Source organism: Euprymna scolopes, chromosome 29 (genome assembly GCF_053919585.1).
Source record: "Euprymna scolopes isolate OS-2025 chromosome 29, ASM5391958v1, whole genome shotgun sequence".
Lineage (NCBI taxonomy): Eukaryota > Metazoa > Mollusca > Cephalopoda > Sepiida > Sepiolidae > Euprymna > Euprymna scolopes.
Window position 1 is genome coordinate 66309264 of NC_136510.1, and position 20835 is coordinate 66330098.

Consider the following 20835-nt stretch of genomic DNA (forward strand, 5'->3'; position numbering starts at 1 on the left):
ACCCAAAGTTATTAAATTGCAGAAGTGAAATAACACCTTACTGTAGATATAAAAAAAACTCTACGTTCTGATAACTATACAAAAAAAATAAATAAATAAAAATAAAAGTAAAATTAAAAAATAAATCTGAAATGGTATTTGGCAACTAAATAGAAGAGATAAATTATTTTAGTTCCCACATATTAGAGTAAGATCACGTGTTAATTTGACCCATTAAAAAGTGGGGAGTACCAACACCCTTTATATTATATAGCTAACTATTGAATTAATTTGCTCAATTTAAAGGATAAAGTTCGTAAATAGAAATTTAATCTTATGTTTCTGAATTTTTGAGATGAGGATTGATTATTCGTATTATTTAGATTATTTGGACTACTGTTCTCATTTTGAGTGTTTCGATCATGTAACCACCGACTTCCTTCAGGTGTATTTTGTTGAACTTGCGAATCTGCATGAAATGTCAAACAGAATGTTTTATTTAATTCACAAGGGTAGCATGGTCTTATTCTGTCAGCAATATTTAGGCAGTTAATTCACAATTGTATTTTGTGTATTGCCTGCATTACCGATTGAACCTTTAACCTCCAGAAGAGTGTAACACACAATTGAATTTACCAAGTACTTTATCCACTATGCCATTAAAGGATAAAGCACATAAAAAGAGACAATCCCATTTCCATTGTAACTAACAATCATGTCTAATATAATCATCAGACCATGAGCAACTCAGTACATGAAGCAATGATGATATTAACATCAGGCATGAAACTGCTTATTCCCAAGTTAATTGGAAACTACATTTCAATATAAAGACTACATTCCAATATAAATACTACATTCCAATATAAATACTACATTTCAATATAAATACTACATTTCAATATAAATACTACATTCCAATATAAATACTACATTCCAATATAAATACTACATTTCAATATAAATACTACATTTCAATATAAATACTACATTTCAATATAAATACTACATTCCAATATAAATACTACATTTCAATATAAATACTACATTTCAATATAAATACTACATTCCAATATAAATACTACATTTCAATATAAATACTACATTCCAATATAAATACTACATTTCAATATAAATACTACATTCCAATATAAATACTACATTTCAATATAAATACTACATTCCAATATAAATACTACATTCCAATATAAATACTACATTCCAATATAAATACTACATTCCAATATAAATACTACATTTCAATATAAATACTACATTCCAATATAAATACTACATTCCAATATAAATACTACATTTCAATATAAATACTACATTCCAATATAAATACTACATTCCAATATAAATACTACATTCCAATATAAATACTACATTCCAATATAAATACTACATTTCAATATAAATACTACATTCCAATATAAATAGCGAGAGATTAAAACAAATTGGCAAAATACAAAAAGAGCAAAATAAAAAGTTTGTTTACTATGCTTTCAAAGCAGCATCCGCCAAATTATCAGCTTGTTGTTGAAGGGCAACGAATATGTCTGAAATGAAATAAATTGAACATGACAGAAAATAATTTTTTTTTTAAATCTGATCTTGCTTAAAAATTAGAAATGGTATTTTGAAAAACATGAAAATAAAAGTTATCCATTTTAATATTAATGTAGAATTATTTTATGTATTTATATATTTTATAAGTTTAATATGTTTGAGGAGGAATCGACTGAAACTTCTTGATCTTTCTTTCTCATCATCTTTCTAAAATACATTAGGGCCATTGCTCCTTCTGATTCCTGTAAAGTTGGTTCTTTTTATCACTCCAAACACTTTCTCACACATGAGAACCCTACAACCCTACAGACCGTGTATGTAGAATATTCACTGGTAGACAAACATCAAAGAAAGATGTAAGGATTTTGAAGGTTGTACATCATGCTGTCTTAAAGCATGTCTTAAGAATAGGATATTGTATCAGATAATATACAACAGAAACTGAAGTGCATTATATCTGATAGGTTTCGATACTTACCAGCATTGAAGGCACAGAACTGCAATATGCTGATGAAAATATTGATTTTTGTCATTCAGAACAACTTTCTGCTGTTGGTTAACAATTTCACTGGCACATATCAGTTTAGGGAAGAGTAGGAATATCCAAAAGACAAAAATTCTTGCACAGTTTCAATTAATTCCTATATCTTGGTAACAACCTTTCAAATAAAGCTTATCTCTGAGAATGCAGAAAGTTACCCTCTCCCATTCCCCACATTTTGAATTGAAATGCGAGTTATGAAACAGAAAAAAATATAATACAAAAGATTTTCACACAAAACATTAAATGAATATGTATATCTTACTATGAGATTCATTCACAAGACGTCGAGTGATTGAGGAATGCATATCTTTGTCCCATTCCACTTCGTGCAGTCGGCAACCAGCATGTAGATTAGCTTTTATGTGTTCTAGATTTAAAAAATAAAGAAATTAAATTACTTTTTATTTTTCTGCCAAAATTTCTTTCTGTAAATCAAATTCAAACAAAAATCATTAAAGTTGAATGAACAAAGGTTTTGTTGCATAAAATATAATTGCAAAATTAATAATGTTCACCAACCATAGAAACAATTTGGATATTTCAAGATTTCCAAGTAGTTCTACTATTAGTTTGAGAAGAAAGTTCTTGTGGAATTTTTAATTTTAGTTTCAAGTGATGTATTTTCAAAAAGTTTTCATTATAATACCTTTACTTTATATATCATTTTAAAGAGCGTTTTTCACTTTATCTAATCATTTAAATTACAATCGTTTTAAAATAATTATGTCTTCTTTTCAGAACATTGAATAATACAAGATTGAAAAAAAAGCAAATTTGCACAATTTTCTTACTTCAGTGCAAACTAGACCAAAAAGCTGCTGAAACGGCTCCCAATATCAACAAAGTGTTTGGCCCAGGAACCACTACTGAACGCACAGCACAATGGTGGTTTAAGAAATTTCATGGTGGTGATGAGTCTTGAAGATGATGAGCGTAGTGGTCGACCATCGGACGTTAATAACGATTAATTAAGTCTTAGTCAAAGCCAATCCATGCAGAACTGTTAGAGAACTTGCTTCCGAATTAGACGTAACGTATACAACAATTTCTAACTACTTGAGAGATTGGAAAGACAAAACTTGATAAATGGGTGCCTCATGAATTTGAACGACAACCAAAAGAAATGCTGTTAAAATCTTCCTTTCTTTTACACAACAAGAACGACCCATTTCTCGATCGGGTTGTGACTTGCAATGAAAAGAGGGTTCTTTACGACAACCAGTGACACTCAGCTCAGTGGTTAGATGCTGATGAAGCTCCACACCACTTTCCAAAGTCAGAGTTGCTCTAAAAGAAGGTCATGCTGTTTGGTGGTCTGTGATCAGTCTCATCCATTACAGTTTTTTTGAATGCAGGCAAAACCATTACGGCAGAGAAGTACTATCGACAATTGGATGAAATGCATCAGAAACTTTGACAACATCCAGTATTAGTTAACAGAAAAGGCCTAATTCTCCTCCACGACAATGCTAAACCGACCCTGCAGAAGTTAAATGAATTGGGCTACAAAACTGCCTCGTCTGCCAAACTCTCCAGACCCCTCACTTATCAACTACCACTTTCTCAAGCATCTCGACAACTTTCTACATGAGAAATGCTTAAAAAACCTAAGCAATATCAAAAAATGCCTTCAGCAACTTCATCACCACCAGAATGCATTACTGACATAAACACACTTGTTTTGTGCTGACAAGTGTTGATTCTGATGGTCGTGCTCATTTTGATCAATAAACTTTTGTTTGAGTCAAGATATGTTCATATGAATTTAAAAATTAAAAAGTGCAAAAACTTTCTTGTCAACCTGATAAAATAATCACATTTCAGAAACCAAAGCCAAAGCATATTTTGTTTGGAAATGAATATCGTTTCACATGCTTAAAAAAATAATAATCTACATGATATATTTGAAGAGATTTTTAGCAAAGTAATGATAAAAATGTTAATGCTATGAAACAACCATTTTGCATCAGATTTTTTTTTAACCCCCACAATGTTTAGAAGCTTGGTACCACTCCCCTATGAGAAATTTTGTCATGAAATTTGGAAAACAATTAGAAAAAAAAACATCATTCTCGATTATTGTTGGAATACAAAATAAATCTGTCCATTGGTTTTTTGTTGTCTTAAAAATAAATCTTTAACATGACATGTTTCAAACATTTTTTCTAAATATTTTTTGTACCCTACGTAATGAGTAAATTAATATTTCTTTTATTGTTATGCATTAAAATGATAATTCAGTGTTCATTTCTCTTTTGGTACAATCATTTTTTTTTAAATAGGGACTCCCTTCATATTGTAATTCATTTTCAGTGCAAGTAAAGAACGTGACTAGTTGCGCTGATAATAAACTAGTCAGCAGTTGCTCTTGGCTGTTAGTTTGAAATCAACAAATTTTGTGAATTACGTTTATTTTGAGGAGAAAAAAAAAAACAATTTAATATAGTTTATGATACTTGTATAAAGTTTCTGTCAACAAATGTTGATTTTCAAATATATTTAACTTTCAAACTTTAATTATAGTAATAAATGACTTTATAAATGCCAATTATAACAAAAATCTTTTTTCGAGAGATTATGTATAAATACTGTAAAAATCAAAAAAACTTAGTGGAATAAAAAGCAAAAATGACAACAAAAATAATTTAGAGTAGAGAGGGGGGATCATTTTCACATAGAAATTTAATGTATAATGAACCCTCATTTTCCAGCCATTCTTGGCTTTTAAAAAGCAGTTTTATGAAGTCGTTTTGTACATTTAATTAAAAAAAAAAAAAACATTTCGGATACCTAATTATAATCTATTATCCAATATAGATAGATGTTTAGGTTGTAAATGATAAAAATTTATATAAATCAAAAATGAAGGTAACTTTAATTATTATTTATTGACATTTATCTGTAAAAGTAACTCATCAATAGAGATGTGCTGTGTGAGGCTCTCTCCACAGAGCCACCTAAGTAGGGAAATGGAAATTGAAAAGTCCTAGGAATTTATAATAATCCACTCAAACATTTCTTCTTTTTTTTTTTTTTTTTTCAGAATTGAATAAATGCATTTCAAATGGTAATACTTTAAAATAGAAAACAAAATTTGTTTTCTTGAATATTGGAATATGGAATACATTTAATATGCAATAAAAACAAATCCCTCTCTTTAAGCTATATAAAACCAACTAACCTTCATCTTTACAAGCAAATTTGGAGCCACCGTAAAGCATAAGTCGATTACCAACTGCACATGTTGCCATAAAACCATGGGCACGTACATTTTCATCAGCAATTGACTGGGAAAAAAATGAGGAAATAGAAAGGTCATTCAAATTTTTTACACAATTTTAAAACCAATGAAAAATCAGTTCTTCTTGAGTTCAAATTCAGTAAAATAATATGCAATACAAGTTTTTATTGAAAATGGGATGTGAGTAGCCAATGGCAAAAACAAAAGAGAAAAATAACTGTAGGTTTCTCAACCTGTTTGTTTTTTTTTTATTGGTGGGGTGAGGGTGGGTTTAACATAAAAAACAAAAAAACAAAAAAAACAATCAAAACAACCAAACAATAAATAACTAAACAAAAAAAACAACCAAACACAAAAAAATAATTTAAAAAAAAACAACAACCAAAAAATAACCAAACAAAAAAAAACTCTTGCTCAGATGATAACTTGTTCACATAAAGCAGTAAAAATATAAATTACAAAAAATATTTCTACAAAATGATCAAAATGGAAAATCTTTTATTAAATACTAGGGGGGGGGGGGTACCCGGCGTTGCGTGTTTGGAGGTATGTGTGTGTTGGGTGGAGGGGGGGGGGGGTAGATTTAAACAACCCTGTTTAAAAAAAAAAAAACGTTGGCCAGGTGTTTGGAGGTGTAAAAGAAAAAAAAAAGTTTTAGTAGAAAGGTAGGCTTGAACCCTGAACCTTTAACGCGGAGGTGGAAAGGAAATCGAAAAAAAAACTGCGACCTAACCATCTCAACCACGTGAATAGATGAATTGATAAGTGTGTTAAGTTGACGTTTATAAAGCGAAATTAACAGGTGCGAGAACGTTAAGTCGCGTGATGTTTGACCTAGTTTTGCGCTGGAAGCCAGTTTCTGTTTTCCCCGCTACGCAGTGATCAAAAAATATCTCTAAAATAGCTTGTAAAAGTCGGGTAAATTAAAGATAGCTGCAACCCGAGTTCCTTAGCCGTAGATATTATTATTTAGACAGCATATAAAAAAATTTTAAGAATGAGCGAGCCAACCGAGAATCACGGCCAAAAAAGCCTTTGTAGGCATACACAAAAAGCGAACACACATGCATACATACACATTTTCGCTTTTATATATATAGATCATTTCAAAAAGTCTATCCTTTGGCAAGTCCACTTGAGTTTGTCAGCATTCTAGTGGATTATTCTTGGCATTTGTTAGCATTACCAATAAATCAGCTGTTATTGTGCAACTGTGGCAAAGGTATTGGGAGGACATCTCGCTTGACAATCGCCACATGCATTGCACGTAGGCATAACTAGGCTTAACTACAGCGTGATTCGATTCCAGGCTTCTGAAATGACAGCAACGTTACAGACTAAAATATATGTATGTATATATATATATATATATATATTATTGAATGAAATTTCAATATGCCGTTGAATGATAAGCACTTTGCATACGCGTGATAACAAGTGAGATTATAAAATAGAGCCTAATTATGTTGACGGTGATGGAGAAATGAATTTATGTTGAAAAGGAACAGATGTATTGCTATCATTTTTAACACAGCAAAAGAACAGAGAAGAAGGTTGCATTATTTTTAGACTGCAACAACAACAGCAATGATGCTGAATTATTTTTTTTTTAGCAACATTAAAACAGTGAAGCTAAAAAAAAAACAAATAAGAAAAAGGTCTCAAACTGTAAAGTTTAACAAATATTAATATTAATCGATATAGAAAGAAAAAAGGAAAAGATAGAAAACTTTTCATCATGGAAAAAGAATGAATGATTTATTTTCAAATTGATTTCAGACAGCAAATGAAGGAGGAGGTCTGACTTGCTATTTGCTTTCTTCCTTCTTTAATCACTTGAAATCTTTCATCTGGCAAGATTTTTTTCCCTTGCATGAATAAAGAGAGCAGGAGTATATCTTGCATGCCAGGAAAGAAGTATATCATCTATCTATACACACATATAATAAAGTGATGAAGATAATAAAAAAAAAAATCCTAATCTTCTTTTTATTGTATGTTTTATTGTATCTTTATATATATATATATATATATATATATATATATATATATATACATACACACACACGTTTTTTTAAATGTTTATTTTTGAAATATCATTAATTTCAATGTATACTGTTTTCTTGTTATGTTAAATCAGATTAAATTAGATTGTTATGTTAAATCACCGTTAATTTCAAGTTAAGCTCAATGTATCTATTTAATAGGTGCAGAGCATATATAGTGCAAAACTTTCTTGAAATTCAAAGACTTACTTTTTCTTTTTTATAATTTTTTATTTTCTCCTGGATTTTTTTCATTACAGCTGTTTCGTTAGTGGGAAGGCAATTTTACAATTTATGTGTCCTTAAAAATAACCTGTCGCCATCTTGGGTGTTATTATGGCTGACATGTGACAGCGTGGCGTTAGAATTTCTTTTCTCCAAATACCATGCTATCATGTAAAAAATCAAATTTTTGTTAACATCAAATGGAAAAATCATCTGAAAAAGTTGGTGGCGACAGGATGTTTTGATGGACACATAAATCGTAAAATTGCCTTCCCACTAACGAAACAGCTGTAATAAAAAAATCCAGGAGAAAATAAACAAAAGTTATAAAAAAGAAAAAGTAAGTCTTTGAATTTCAACAAAGTTTTGCACTATATATTACATTTTTCCCATATATCTTTTCTTTTGCATATTTCTACCATTTATCTTTATTTTCTATTTAGCATCTATAGTATATTTTTATTTCTAGGCTAATGTTCTTATGCTGGGATATATATATATATATATATATATATATATATATATTAGCAGGAAAACCTGACATTGCCTGGAATTGAATGATGATCAACGAATGTTTCACTCCCATATTTTTATTGCCATCAAAATCGGTGAAATCACCCATTTTTCAATCAAATTGATTGATTACCTGCTCTAGTTGGGGACCCATCGCAGTGCACCAGGAGAAAGCTTCGCATCACTCCCTACAGTAACTTAGTCTACAATACATTGTAGTCTACATTGCACTGTAAAGTAACTACTGTGGATTTTATAAAATTATTTTTTATATATAATGGCTTGAATTAAAGTTTAGAATGCAAAAGTCAAGTATCATCCTTCAATTGTGCTCTAAAAAGAAACATTCATTTTGAACACACCTCTGTCATATTAAAGAACCTACTGTTGATTTTATGTCAGGCCTTTCAGCTTACGTGATAATAAAACTTCTCAAATGTACTTGTGATGTTAGGCTGCGTAAGGTGTTGACTTTGGTCAAAATCCCCTGTTCCTTCTTTCATTGGATTATTTCAATAATTAATACTTATCAAAAACATTCTGATACAAATAAATGCACGTCTTTCTCCTAAATTAATGGGTTGTTATTATATTTTATTGCAGTAGTTACATAATTAAGATCTATTTTCGTTGTCACTTGCATAGTGATTGGTACATGGTTCGGTGGAATAACGCTTGTACCGTGATACATCAGACAATTAGAATATTTTACACATGCACACCCTTTACCAAAGTCTCTCTACACAGGGGTTTGTCAGGACAACCTAGCATGCAAATACTTTTCCTGAAAGTAAACTCTGACTAATATTTAAAATCACATCGTATTCACAGCACAAACTATGGTGAACTATCACTGACTTTTACGAGGAATGATGCTCCTTCTCCAAGAGATGTTACCGCAAGTATTCCACCAGACAAGATGAATTCTTGTCCTGGAATCCAATAAGACCAAGAGACCACAAGAAAGATAGACTATAACATATGTAAATAGTCAATTGAGGAGAGGAAAATTATGTTCCAAGCTTCTTTACTAACTCAGTGTTTGATAGGTAAACTTTACTGGAATATTTGAATATCTATGTATCGTATATAGAGGTTAAGTGTTAAGAAAAGGGTCATTAGGCTTCACTTTAAGGAAAAACTTCTTTATAGGATTATTATTTTTGCCATCTAATTTACATATATGTTTGTGGTATATACAGATATGTCGGTAAATTAGATAACTATACTGAAAACAAGTTATTTTTTCTTTAAATGTTATCAGATATTAGAAATATTAGAAAGGTGTTGAATCAAGAGAGTGAGAGGTGACGAGAAAATTGCATACAAAGCTAAGAGAGAGGTGATTTGTTTAGTCTTCTATATTCACATTTTCATATAATCTATAAATATAAACGGCAAATGCGCACGCATTTTTTGTATGTCTCGATAAGGCTTTTTTCGCCAACAGTCCCGGAGGGGGGGGGGGTTACTATCGCTTAGAACTGTTTATATAGCCCCTAGATCATAATATGTATGATTTGCAAACACACGTTGCGCCTAGATTTATTTATGTCGATTTTTACAAAATTATTGCTATTTCAGCCCGTCTTGTGTTCGTTCAGCTTTTATATATAAACCCAAAACTAAGAATTGTTCCCAGCATTCGCACCGGGGAACGTCCAGAAGCAATCAGCTTTGATCAATGTGGGGCCAAACTCCTTATATCAGACAATTGCTATTCAATCTGGACAATGGGGAGCTGGTCCTCCCCCCCTCCCCAACATCTTGGGGAAACAACCAGCCAAAGTTTGGTAAACAAACCCAAAAGCTGCCCCGCAGCAAAAATTAAGTCCACTACTTCTATTTGACCTCATTAATGAGGTCAAATAGAAGCAGCAGAGTTAACTTTCATTGCGGGCACATGTTAATTCTGTTTTTAATACTTAAATAAATAAATTCAAACGTGTTTCAGTTGCTCTTTGTTGGCCGAGCGGGTAATGTGTCAGGTTTTTTGCACACTTTATTTTCCACCTTCACCTCAAGGCTTCGGGTTCGATCCTAACTACTTACCAAAACTGTTTTTGTTTTTTTTAAGCCCCCCCCCCAACACAAACACCCGGGCAACGATTTTTTTAAAAGAAGTTTTAACTTTGTTTTTTTTTTTATATTTAAACAGGGTTCTTACTTCGCTTATTCTTTTGTTTTGATCCCTGCCCAACACACACACACACACCTCTAAACACACGGGCAACGCCGCTAGTTAATTATAAATTACAGCTATGACCCATTTTAATGGATGACATCATTTTCTTACTTTCACATTTATGACATCATAAAGTCTCTTCCCAATACCTTCAACCTATTTTAATGGCTGACATTGTCTATTGTGAAGATAAACATACAAGATAAGCAATTTCCAGAGTTTTAGTAGTACACATGTGGGGGAGGGGGGAGCATGCGCACATTGCATTATATATTTATCTATCACTTGCAGGTATTTGTCCAACATTTTGAACTAAACTTCTTATTTAATTCATAGAATCAGTGGGAGTAATTCTAAGTATAGCCTGTATTATGGATTGGTGACTCAGGAAAACTAAAAGATTGAAAAATGCTTTTAAAAAAATTAAAGTGTAGTATCTGATGAAACAGTTAAGAACACTGAGGCAATCCAAAGTGTCTCTTTTTAAGGAACTAAATTTACTCCATATTAAAAACTAATCTTATGGGGAAGCAAGTAAATAGAATAAGTACAATCATTAGTTTTTCCACAAAAATTGTGATTAATTACATAAGTAGTAGAGATCACAGGGGAAGATAACTCATGTTTTATTTAGTTTTATGATTTAAAATCAATTCAGTATTAAACAGTGCAAAAAGAGTTCATCTGTTATAAACATGTTACCTTGGTTTAGTGAATCAAAACAAGTTAACTTATATTGGAAGTGGTTTGCTTCTAAAATAGTTGCCAAATGTTGCCAATCACTAACAAGAAAAATTAATTTACCTTATTAGTTTGTTAACAGATGTTTTTTTTAATTTTGCAAATACTAATTAGTTTCCAGATTTTTACAGAACTAGTTTTTATTCTTTCATTATTTTGTGAATACATACCAAATTATGATTAAATATTAGCATTTATAAGCAACTTTGAAAAGAAAAAAGCTTTTGTGTAACACTATCCTCGATTTAAATATTTGCCAATTAATATAAGGCATTTGTTGCAGTCATTTATTTACAATTTCTCAACTGTTAACTATCCTGCACTTTTATCATTTACTATGTTATTCCTATTTAGTTGCTTTTTAATACTGAAGGCAGCTGATTCTCTTTATTTTTAAATGGTTGTGATTGGCTAGTTTGAGTCACAGGTGACAAATCCTTGATTTTAATTGGTGGCAGACACTGGTGTTCAGAAGCAAGCATAAAAAAGGCTGTCAATTTATTTTTTAATAATAATTTTTTGGACAGTTTCTAAACTTCAACTCTCACCATTGATATAATGTAAAGTAAATACATATCAAGAGGAGATGGATAGTTTAAGAGAAATTCTCCACTAAAAGACACAATCTGAAAATTCACCACAGTTTGTATAACATACATAAAGGCATGTCTGAAAAAAATTAAAAGAATATGTAATCTATATGAGATCAGGACAGTATTCAGGAGCAACTCTATTCTCCAGAAACATCTTGTGTAAGCCAAACCCTCAACAGAAAGGATCATGATTAAAAACTGTGCATGTGAGATTCCATGTAAATACAAAGGGGAGGCACGTTCACTAAAAGTAAGGTTAGAAGAACATCAAAAAACTGTAGTACATCAAGAAATTAAGTCAAATATGGTTGATAATATATGAAGGGAAAAGAGAAATCAGCTGTTGCTATGACATGAAGTAAAAATTATATAAATAATAAAACAGACATATATATATATATAATATATATATATATATATATATATATATATATATATATATATATATATATTAAACAGATGAAGATTAAAGTTGCATAGAACTTTATTGTATCATCAGATCAATAAGGACGAAAATGGAAAAAAGTAGAAAAACTCTTCAGGTCATGGCATTTCAAAGCAAAATGCTTCTCGTCAGAAGAGAAGAAAAGCTGTTATTATAGAAATATAAGGATATACAAAACAAAAACTCAATAACATTTAGATTAGAATTGAAAATAAAGTTTTATGTAACTTTTATCTCTCACCTTTTTGATTTAATATTGAATTGCTTCACTTAACCATGTAGAGCTTCTATCTTGAGGTTTGATTTATTAAAGATAATATCCTTTTCAGATCCATTTATTATTATTATTATTATTATTATTATATAGTAATAATATGTAGTAATAAATAGTGATATTTAAATCTAGAAACAAATATAGGTTTATTGTCCGACACATGGGACAGTGAATAGAGTATTTGGTAAAATTCAATTGTAAAAGTTACACTTCTAAAGGTTGAAGGTTCAGTGCAGGCAACCCAAAAATACAAATGCACATTACTTAGGACTCCTACTCAATCATGGCAAGGATTCCACCTGAAATTCCATGCAGATTCTCAAGTTCAACAAGATACACCTGAAGAAGGTTGAAGGTTACATGGACCGAAACATTGTGCAAATAACATGCAAGATGAGAACAGTTGCCCAAAGAATCTAAATACAAAAAAAGAATTTTGTTGCAAGGCATCTGAGATATTAGGTCCTATTTGGTCCTCAAATCCTGGTTTTCTGCATTTAGAATTAGTAGATATTTCCGTTCTCATCATCATATTTCAATATTGTTTACTAATTCTATACATTTTTTTTTTTTATATTGAACAGAATTATCTCTCTTAATGCAATTTTTACTTTTTAACAATTTGAAGGGGGAAAAATGCATGTGAAAAAAAGTAAACATAAAAAACAGCTAATAAACATAGATTTCGGATCAGCAACAATTTTTATGTAATTTTTAATTTTTGAGTTGTTCTACTGTTATGACCGGGTTAAAAACAATGTTATGCTCATATTAATATCCAGATTAATTACATTAGTATTTATATTTTATCCGGCAGTTTGACTTGAAAGGACCCCCCTCCCCAAGTTTTGCAATACGGTTAACAGTGAAATCAATACACAAGATGCGATAATTTAAAAAAAAAACCCAAAGATTTTATATCGTAACAAATATGGTTAAAAAAAATCAAGGCAACCATAATAATATTGTTTTTAGACAGAGTTCATCCAAAAAGCTTGAAACGTGTTAATATACTAAGAAGTAATCTTTAAAGTCTGCTCACTGAATATACATTTTTTTCTCTTCATGTAACGGAAATTTTATCGTTACGTTCAATGAATTTTATCCCATTGCATGAGACTAAGAGTTCTAAAAGAAATTTAATAAAAAATAAAGAGACCAAGGTAAACTGGTATAAAATTTTATCAAAAAGAAAAATAGAAAAGGAAAGAATAATAGAAAAGGAAATGTATAATTCGACTGGGTTGCCAAATCAGTCCCTTTGGCGGTTCTTAAGAATTCTTTTAACAATTATACTTTTATAAAAAAAAAATAATAATTCGGCGTAGTTGGAACACGTCCACACTTCTTACCCTTTTTTGTGTCATTCAATGCAGAATTAAGATGCATAAATCACTAGCAGTTTTCAATTGAGTTTATCTGACTTCTCACCACTAGAAATAAATCAATGGAGGATCCGTTACCAAATTTATTTCTTTTACTTTGCTTTTTTTTCACGGCATATCAACCCTTTCTTGGGTTATTTAACATTGAATTAATATTCATCTGGAAATAACGTATAGATACTATTTTATCAAATGAAATAGTAATTCCAACTGCTGTCATGGGAAATTGAAAACAGACTATTTAAGTCTTCAAAATACCACCGTTTTGTTCGGAAATGAATATACTTTCAAATGAATTAGTAACTAATAAAATACATTATATATTTTTAGAGTTTTAAGTAAATAAAGTGATAAAAATGTGAACATCATGAAACGACATTTTCGGTCAGATTTTGTAACGACCCCCCCCCCCCCGGATTTCTAAACATTCGTACCGGGTTTCTGTTAAGAATTTTTTAATGACATTTGGAAATTAGCTAAAAGAGATGTCATTTTTAATAATTTTGAGTGTCCGAAATTCATTTAACCACTCGTTTTTTTGTTGTGTTAAAAAAAAAGATTTCAAAATGATGAGTATTGAAAGTTTTGAAAAAATTTTCTTCGGACACTCACTATTAAATAAAACAATCTTTTTACTATGTTTATTCGTTAAAAAGATGATTGGACAGTGTTTTCTCTAGTTGTACATAGCAATTTATAAACATAATATCCAAAAAAATCGTTATGAATTTGAATCAAGACTTCTGTAGTATTAGTGATAGTAGCAGCAGCAGCGATAACATGGCGTAAACAGACATTTGTTTTTGTTGTTTATTTTTATTCCAAATCGATTTTTTCTTTTTAATTGAAAATCTGGTTATAAATAAAAATTCTTACATGTTTAGTTAGAGCTATTTTGTTATCAACCATACAAATATTTTTAAAAATTGGGTAGTAGTAAATTTTGAAATATTTTAACAAGCGAAAATGTGAACTATCATTGTTTTGGTTCACGTGTACGAACAGTACACACACTTCCAATTTTCGTCCCTTAAAAAATGTTTTCAGTGAATTATTATCGAATGGAAACTAATCTACCCGATTATTAAAAAAATAAAATAATCAATATTCAAATATTTGTAGGAGGTGCTGCTCAGTTAAAAAAAAATAACAACGGTATGTAATCAAAAATTAAAATAACATTAATTGTAATTAAATGAAATTACATGAAATGTAATTAAAAATCAAAATAACATTAATTCAAAATTTTTAACAATTTGCCAGCTTTAGCAAAAACTTGTTTCTTTTTTTATATTTAAATAGAATTTAAATACTTGATATTTTTCCAAGCATCATGTTTTCTGTTAGAGGGACGTCACATTTTTAAATAACATTTATTTTTGTATGTTTATCATAATTCTTGTAAAGTTTCACAATGGGTATCAAACACCCACTTAAAAAAAAAAACTCGCTTAATTCTGTCTAATCCTCGGTATGAGTGGCAAGCCTCCTCCTAAAACCTTTAGCCTTAACAATAATGCTAAGTACAAGTGGCAGAGCTCCCCACTAAACAAAGTTCCTCTGTGAGCTCATATAAACGTTAAAAAAAAAGCATAAAAAACGTTTTAAAAAAAATGCACATGATTAATCCCCCCCCCCCCAAATAAATTGGTCAACTTTTCTAAAACGCTAGGATCGTCTTGAAATGGTGAATTTTTTTACATTTATGTGAAACCAACCCCCACTCTAAATTCTAAAATTGTTTTTGTTTTGTTTCTATCAAGTCTTCAGGATGTTCACACATAATTTTCCTTAGCCCTATCATTAACCCAAAGTCAGAGTGGCAACCTCCCTACCTTCTCATAATTGCACAAAGACCCTCTTAAAACCATGCATAATCACCTTTTAGAAAACAAACAAAAAAAAAACACCCAGGATTTAACTATCATAGGAAAGGGGGGGGGGTAACTGCCCTAAAACGCTCGAATGATTCAAAATGAGAAATCATTTTACATTAAATTCTAAAATAATTTTTATCTTTTATTAAAGTTTTTCAAGTTGTTCACATGCAATTGTCTATGAAGGTAGAATCACATATTTTGGAGAGGTGGTCAGATGGGGAGGGGTAACAGAAGGTATTAATCTACAATAATACCAAAGAAATATTGCAATATATTCATTTTTAACCAATCCTAGATTTTGATTTCAGTTTTGGCACATAAAATGCATTACAACTAAACTTTGAGTTCTCTAACTTCTTTTCTTTTAATGAATACATGGCATTTTTAAACAATCGCGGCATATTTATGTGCATTTACTGCAGATTATTTGGAAACCATTAATTTCTGGAGATTTTCAATAGCATATTCAGATTCCTTGCACAAAAATACACTTATATGGCAAATTTCATTGCTTAGTCTTGTGTTTTAACAAAAATATAACATTTTTACTGAAAAAGTAGTGCAAAAAATGTGACAAAATGCATATGGTCTTAAAAAGGGGAAAATATCCAAACACACAGGGCATAAAAATAGTCACTTGATTTTAATTGGATTTAAAAATTTTTAAAAGATTCTTTCTTAGCTTATCAAGCTCTTTCTATATATACTAATATTGAAATATTTTAAGCCATTTCAATTTTTTCATGTGTATTGCTACTTCAATTCAACATATCCGACCCAATTACCTACATCATGATTCAAAAGCTTGCCTGTTTGTAAATAAAAAGAAATCATCCCACCATAAAAAAATGTTCACTGCTAGCTTCCAATTCCCCCTTTTTTTTTTAATTTTGTTTTCTTCCACTTTATAGTTCACCTTCTACAACTTATTCCCATGAAGTCAGTAAGGAAGAAAAAAAGGAAAGAACTACCAACTAACTTTCAGTTAAAAATACACACCCATTGATACTCTTTACCTCTCTTTCTCTCATGCACAGACACATAATACATGCATGCGTGATTCAAAATTTTTTTTTTTCAACGAGAATTTTGTTTCGATTTCAATTTTAACCCCTGTTCAATATTTTTTTTTTGTTTAAAATCAACATTCGTCAAATTCTCTGAACACTACAGTCTCAAGGTTTAACTTAGAGTAACATTCAACGCCATTTTAATTATGAAGAATTTATAAGATTTAAAATAAAATGCTTTAAAAATACTTAAAAAAAAAAAAAAAAGTAGGCAAGCAGGTAGAAAAGAAACATTTTTCTGTTGAAAATTGTTAATAATTACTAGAAGTTTGTTTTTTTTAATATTGAATCTAATTTTGTAAAAATTTTAAATGACATCAACAAAAATTGGGTACTTGTGTATTTAACAAACCAGACGTAACTCAGCATTTGCTCGGCTTTTTCCGACGCATGACGTCAACAGCCGGATATAACCGAGCATGCCGATTAAGCAGACGAGAATTTCGCTATCAATTAGAAGAGTGTCACAACTCAAGAAACGCTTATTTGAAGAGAGTTAAAAAAAATTTGTTTTAAAAAGATAACTGACGAAATAATAATGAATATTACAAACCTTGCAGACCAGCTCCAGACCCCAGAGGCTGCACTAAACTTTTGCCAGCAACGGAAATTGTTGGCAGAAGAGAAAAGGTGTTTACATTTTGGCCAGGATTGTGTACTTGCAAAGAGAACAAGCCTTTCCAACGGTTATGGTTGGAGGTGTAGAAGTGTAACATGTCGTCGATGGACCTCCATTAGGATTGGGACCGACTAACCATCGCATGTATAATAAAAATAATATACTTATGGGTGTTCGAGATGGCATCTACAAAAAATTTCCATCGCGAATGTGGGTTACGTTCTCGCCACACAATTGTGGATTGGAAAATTTTCCTGCGTGATATATGCAGGGACTATTTTCTTAGGAATCCCCGGCAGATTGGAGGCCCAGGCCATACGGTAGAAATTGATGAGTTCGTTTTTAACCGCAGAAAACACAACGTCGGCAGACTTCTGACACCGGTTGTCTGGGTCTTCGGTGGATACAACCCCGTCGAAAAGGAGGGTTTCTTGGTCACTGTACCAAATAGGAATGCCAAAACCCTCCTTCCACTAATAAATAAAAAAAAATCCTTGTTTCTGGCAAAAAAAAAAAAAAAAAAAAAAGTCCTTGTTTTTGGCGAAAAAAAATGTACAAATAATCCTTGTTCCTGCCCCCCCCTCAAATGCTTTTTATTGCCCTTTTTTAGGCTTTTTCAATTTATTTGACATAAAGAGTTGCAAAAAAAAAAAAAAAAAAAAAAAAATTAACTTTTACGTGTTTAAGACATAGACAATATGTTTTTTTACATTAAAAATTGAAAAAAAAAAACAGTTCAGACAAAAAAAAAAGTTTCCTATTATTTAACAAAAAAAACTTGTTTTATATGTATTTATTTTAAAAACAGAAAACAATTTCAAACAATAATAATTAAAAAAAAACATAAATGAACGGTAGGTTTTTGCTTTTTACTTAAATAATTTTTTTATGTTTCTACATGTTACAATTTCATTGTACAGTTATTTTGTTGTAGCGTTGTTTTTATTTTATTGCCAACGCTCGGTTTTATCCGGCTGTTGACGCCATGCGCCGGACAAAGCCGAGCAAATGCTGAGTTACGTCTGGTTCGTTAAATGCATAAGTACCACAATACTTAAATTAATAGTTTTTCACAGCAAGAAAATTAGACACAAGGTCAGGAAAGCGTGATTTGAAAAGCCAGCACTCTAGAGGAAGAGCATTAAAAATATTGATAAAAATCAACCCAATTAATGTCACAGTGCCATTTATTTCTATCAATTTTAAATTTCAAGTCATGAACAATTATTTAAACTCTAAAGATGACAGCCTCATCTTTGCCATCTTGTTGTCTGTTTAACTTAAGAGTTCAGCACTACTTGCATTTCAAACTTTATAAACACTTTAAAATAAGTTAAAAAAAACTTATCCAAGTAAGTAGAAGAGCAGCTATCCTTACCTTTGGTAATATTTATTTGTTAAATATTTGTTTTTGAGCACTTTTTTTCGGTTTGTTGTCCCAATTTTTATATCCAATGTAAATTTTTCTTATGTTAAAATGAATAAACGTTTAAGGTTAAGATTAAAAAAAATTTTTTTTCTTTAGGTTCAGCTGCCAGATTCTCTTTAGGAGTTAGTGCAGACGATAAAGAAAAAGAAAGTTGTTTTTTTTTAATTCTCCGTGTTCAATATTTTTTTAATTTAAAGGACTTCAAAATCATAATTGTTTCAAAATAAACTAATGGAAGAAAAAGAAAGTATGTCAACTAGGTACGGCCAAAATGAAAGGAGAGAGTAAGCATTTTTTTTAAATCTACCAAAAAAACAAGTAATTATCCAACCAATATGAAATTTTCACTGATTATTAAGTGAAGAATGAACTTAATAATGGTGTCCTTTTTTTTTTCATAATCGATATTATATAATTTTTTTTTTTTGCCTACAACCCTCCCCCTTCTTAATTTGTGGGTACAAATATGTTTAAAATAATCAGCCGAAACTGAACAAAATATATTGTATTGTGAGGAGGCTAAGGATTGTATATAAAATTTTTTAAAATTTTAAAAACTGCGCACGTATCAGATTTTAAGGTTAAAAATCCAAATTTTGAATGTGTTTTATTTTTCATCTTCCTTGTTTTGAAGTGTAAAACTGGTTGAATATGTTTATAATAATTATTATCTTTCAAATTAGCAAAATAAAATTTATATTTCATTATTTTTGCGAAAAACACTAGTTTTAAATCTTTGAAAAATAAATAAATGTATAATTTTCTTTTAGTGAGCCCAATATTGCCAATATACCATTAAATAGAAAATTCTTTGAACAATTGATACCAAAAAAGAAAAAAAATCAATAACTATGCATTTTGTTAAAAATACGATAATTTTTTTCAGTAATTTCTTGTTTAATAAATTGTGGTGGTCCAACCGTAATATTATATACAAGAGTTGTTTTCAAAAAGTTAGCATTCCCAAAATAGTCACCCATCTGATACTGCCCAGTCTCATCGTTGCTTTACTTCGAGGGTTATGTAGGCAACACACACACACACACACACACACACACACACACACACACACACACACATATCGTTTACGAAAAAGAATTAAACCCTTCACTTAATCGTCAAATCAAACGTTAAAAATACATGGCTAAATATAGTTTATTTAGTCACTTCCAGGCCTCCACACTTAATTTTAAAGTATCATCAAATATTTTTCTTTTTAAATTTTGCTACGCAAATCTATAGAGTAATATAAAAAGGTGAAATTATTTGAAATTCAGGTATTTATATATTTTTATCATCCTAAATCTTATTTAGACGAAAAAAAAATTGTTATTTGGTTCAAAAACCTTTTAAAAAATATTTTGTTTTAGCAGTTGAAATAAAAAATGGCAGTGAATGGTAAGGTTTTGGAAAATTTTAAATTTTATTGAAAATTGTAGAAAAAGTTTTATAATATTCTGCTTTTCATATGATAAAATTCAGGCTTTTATCTTTCTGGAAAAAAAAAGTAGCTCAAGAATAATGGATTTTAATTGGTTTTAAAAACTACTTGTTTATTTTTCAATTATTTGGCTGTGCCTAATGTCAACAAAGTATAATTCCACCATCTGTGATAATATGGAGACAAAACGGTTGAGTCGAAAATTTTCTCTGCTTGCCGGGAATTGTAAGATTTACTCAATTTGGTGCGAAAACTTTATTCCAACAGTGAAGGGGAATCACGCAAGTGGTCATGTAAGCTTCAGAGATTGCATCCCCCCTCTACCCCTCTATTTGGGTCAAGTAACAATGTATGGTAAGGTGATGGAAACAAAGAGCAACTGGTAATAAGGCTCTCTATCTGCTCTGCAGAGAAGACGTACCTGTAACAGAGCTGCTAATGTGTATTTAGCAGCAGCAGCCGCATGACATGTATGCAGATAACCAAGCCGGTGGGCAAGCTGCCATCACAGTGAAGGAAGAAAAGGAGAAAAAAGGCACCATGTTGTAGGGGTAATGGCAAGGCATTCCAACATGATGGGATAGATGTGTGTCCACATGATGGTGTGAGATACTTTTAAAGCATCTGTTCGACACAGTAGAGGTTTGTCAAGTA

At 30.5% G+C, this 20835-nt stretch overlaps 1 protein-coding gene across 2 annotated transcripts in view; it reads right to left on the reverse strand.

Moving 5' to 3' along the window:
• The window catches only part of LOC145252678 (nuclear pore complex protein Nup85-like), a 108134-nt gene that overhangs the window by 81024 nt on the left and 6275 nt on the right, over positions 1–20835 (reverse strand). For both annotated transcript variants that reach the window (XM_080112497.1, XM_080112496.1), the window contains 3 exons: positions 5277–5382; positions 2358–2462; positions 1481–1541 (listed from right to left, as the gene is read on the reverse strand). In XM_080112497.1, the coding sequence (XP_079968623.1) occupies positions 1481–1541; positions 2358–2462; positions 5277–5382 (272 nt within the window). The remainder of the gene's footprint in view (positions 1–1480; positions 1542–2357; positions 2463–5276; positions 5383–20835) is intronic.